Source organism: Loa loa, assembly GCF_000183805.2.
Source record: "Loa loa unplaced genomic scaffold supercont3.924, whole genome shotgun sequence".
NCBI lineage: Eukaryota > Metazoa > Nematoda > Chromadorea > Rhabditida > Onchocercidae > Loa > Loa loa.
The window spans coordinates 3,387-6,361 of NW_018109104.1; the positions used below are offsets into that span (position 1 = coordinate 3,387).

At 37.0% G+C, this 2,975-nt stretch overlaps 1 protein-coding gene across 1 annotated transcript; it reads right to left on the reverse strand.

Annotated features, from left to right (window-relative positions):
* Positions 1 to 2,381: 2,381 nt before the first annotated feature.
* On the reverse strand, positions 2,382 to 2,747 carry LOAG_12506 (hypothetical protein; the record flags this gene model as incomplete). The annotated part of the gene is made up of 2 exons (XM_003148018.1): positions 2,382 to 2,469; positions 2,626 to 2,747. 2 exons carry the CDS (start codon positions 2,745 to 2,747, stop codon positions 2,382 to 2,384), a joined length of 210 nt encoding a protein of 69 aa, XP_003148066.1.
* Between the last annotated feature and the right edge of the window lie 228 nt (positions 2,748 to 2,975).

Below are 2,975 nucleotides of genomic sequence, written 5' to 3' on the forward strand. Positions count from 1 at the left end.
GCATCGTAAGTTACACTATTTCATCAAAATGAAACTGTCGAAGCATTTCTTACACAGCAAGCGGAAAAGACGACTTGGACATTGTAACTTAGATTTGTTATTATTTGTATGTAAATTAGGACTTAAAAACTGACGTACGTGAGCTTAACCTACGATGTAATAATAGGAGTAGCAAAGTTCATCGTAGTTAATTTGTGATAATACAAAGAGAATAAATGAAATCAGCCAAATTCGAAATATGGAAAAATTAACGATGATTAGGAGAGGCACAGGAAAAGTAATATAGTCAAATATAACGCAGTTAAATATAGCTTTAATTTCAGTAATCTGACAATTTTCACTCGATCATCAACATTTTCTGAATATCACCACCTTACTTTCCTCTTAATTTGCGGGAACTATCATTTCCAATGGGAGGAGAGGCACAGGAAATAATATAGTCGAATAACGCAGTTACTGGAAAATGATAGTTTCCTAAAATTAAGGGGGAAGTAAGGTAGTGATATTCAGAAATTGTTGATGATCGAGTGAAAATTGTCAGATTACTGAAATTAAAGCTATATTTAAACAAAATTTTCACAATATCTAATAGACAGACTGATGAAATCTTGTAAAATTAAAACAATGAAGAGAACATAAGCTAACAATGGACAGCATAACAGAGAGACATTCCAGTACCTACAGCATGGGTAATGATGTCCATCGTAGTTATACAGTGGACAATGCCAAAGGGCAGCCACACACACCTCCATGATAACCTCAGTGAAGCTTACAAAGCCCCTCCTCAATCTCTCTCTCTCTATACATATATATATGTATATATATATATACGAGGGAAAATTCGAAAATTTTTTACAATCGAACAAACCATGGCGTCCTCGCATATCCGCCACCGTTGAATATAATAGACTACAGTATTCTTTATCTTCACTAAAAATATTTCCTGCAACATATCTCAGCTCAACGAAGTACGAATTCTTATATATAAATTTATCAACAAGCGGCAGTCAATTATTATCGAAGGCAAAGACAAGGAATTTGTAGTTGACCATATTGCTTGTTTATTGTATAACTCGTCACTGCTTACCAATTTACTATGTAATATATACATATATTTTATACCCCTTTTGTTGACAACTAGTAATATTGCGCAAGAACAATATTACATCCCAAATAAATCTATATCGCTGAAAAACGAAATCAACAGATTAGCTTTCCCGACAAAAAGTATGTAGTGGGTGCGTTTAGTATGTCAACATCTGCATAAAAAACCGTCATATAACAGATCGTTTTTGAGGCAAGAATTTGCATGTGAATGAGTGTATCGAATTTGTACAATTTTCTCCTCCCCCTCCCTATGCCCTCATTGATCCTTTGTTTGGTCAAAATATTTTCACACAATTTGAAGATTGGATAAGTAGATGGCTTATCACTTTGGGTATAGAAAAACGGAAAGAATTTGTTTTCCTATTTTTTTTGTGGTGTGATGAATTCGTTATCTGGTGAATATTCGCAATAGCCTTTGTGATAAAATTGTTTGATACAGTACTTTGATTGCTACAACATGTTATAAAATTTCTTAGTTTTCGATAGATGTAGCTCCTACTATGATAAACGTTCAAGGCCATACAGGAAGATGAAACTGGCGAAGCAGCTGGAGTTAATTGAACACTTCGGAGCACATCTCAAAAGAACTTCAGGATTTCCACCAAAGAGCCAGTGTGGTTTCAGAGACAATAAAAGCACCACAGGCATGACATTTTATTCCCAGACAATTTTATTCCCAGAAAGAGAAGTGTAGAGGATAAACAGAGAATTAGATCTCACTAAAGCTCATAAAATTATGAGCAGAAAGGCCTTGTAGATCTTGGAACTACTAGTTCTCCTAATTCCGTGTTCCTCCTAATTCCTCAAAATAAAACCATACCATTATATGAGAATCAATGCGGCTAAGTCAGATATGGCAATCCACTCTCTGAGCTCTTTTCAACAATTATTAATGTGAAACAATATTGCTTTCTTGCACCGGCTCTTTTTACAATTTATGTTAGCGTGACTGATATTCCAAAAGGGTCATGGCTGGCCTCGATGAAAATAGCATTTACAACCGATATCGTACCGATGGGGACTTATTCAACCAAGACGATTGAAGGCCTACACCAAGCTTAAATCGCCGTGTCTGAGAGTTGCTTTTTGCCGACGTGGAGTCCTCATTGCCCACATATAAGCGATATTGCAGCGTTTTCTACTAGCCTACACCACAGGAAGACTACCACTATCACTGGTCTAAGTGACTAATGTTATCTTCTTGAACAGGCAAGAGTTACCAGTATTGAGGCCATGCTACTGAAGACGCAGATACGCGTCTCCAGGATGGAGGATCATCGCTTTCCTAAAATTGCGGTCTGTGGTGAGCTTGTTACCGGCTTCCCTAAACGGGGAGCCGCAACGAGGAGATGCAAGGACTCCCTGAAACAATCCTTCAACTTTGGCCTTATTGATTATCACCAATGGTCCACACTAGTCTGGAATCGGAAAGTCGGAAACGTAGAAACATATTGTCCATAATGCTGAGTTTAGAGGAGAAAAGACAACAGGACAAGAATCGTGCCTTGCCAGTATCACCAAAGCAGACTTTCGGCTGTACATTTTGCCACCAGACTTTCCGCATTGGACTTTGTAGCCATCAGCGCACTTGTAATGCTTGTAGGTATATCCCTTTCCACATCTTCGTGCGCTAAGCCCATCCATGATGATAAGAAATCTGGATATATATATACGTATATGCGATAAGAACTAGTAACTATGAATAGTTAATATTAATTCATGATTTGTGGTGCAAGAGAAATTTATGTCATCTGTTTCAACTTTCTTTCGTAGCTTGTTGTTAAACTCATAAGCGAATGAATCGATATTCCCGTCAATATTTCTTCCAACACCTAGGTGATTTTCAATTATACTTTCAGTTATACTAT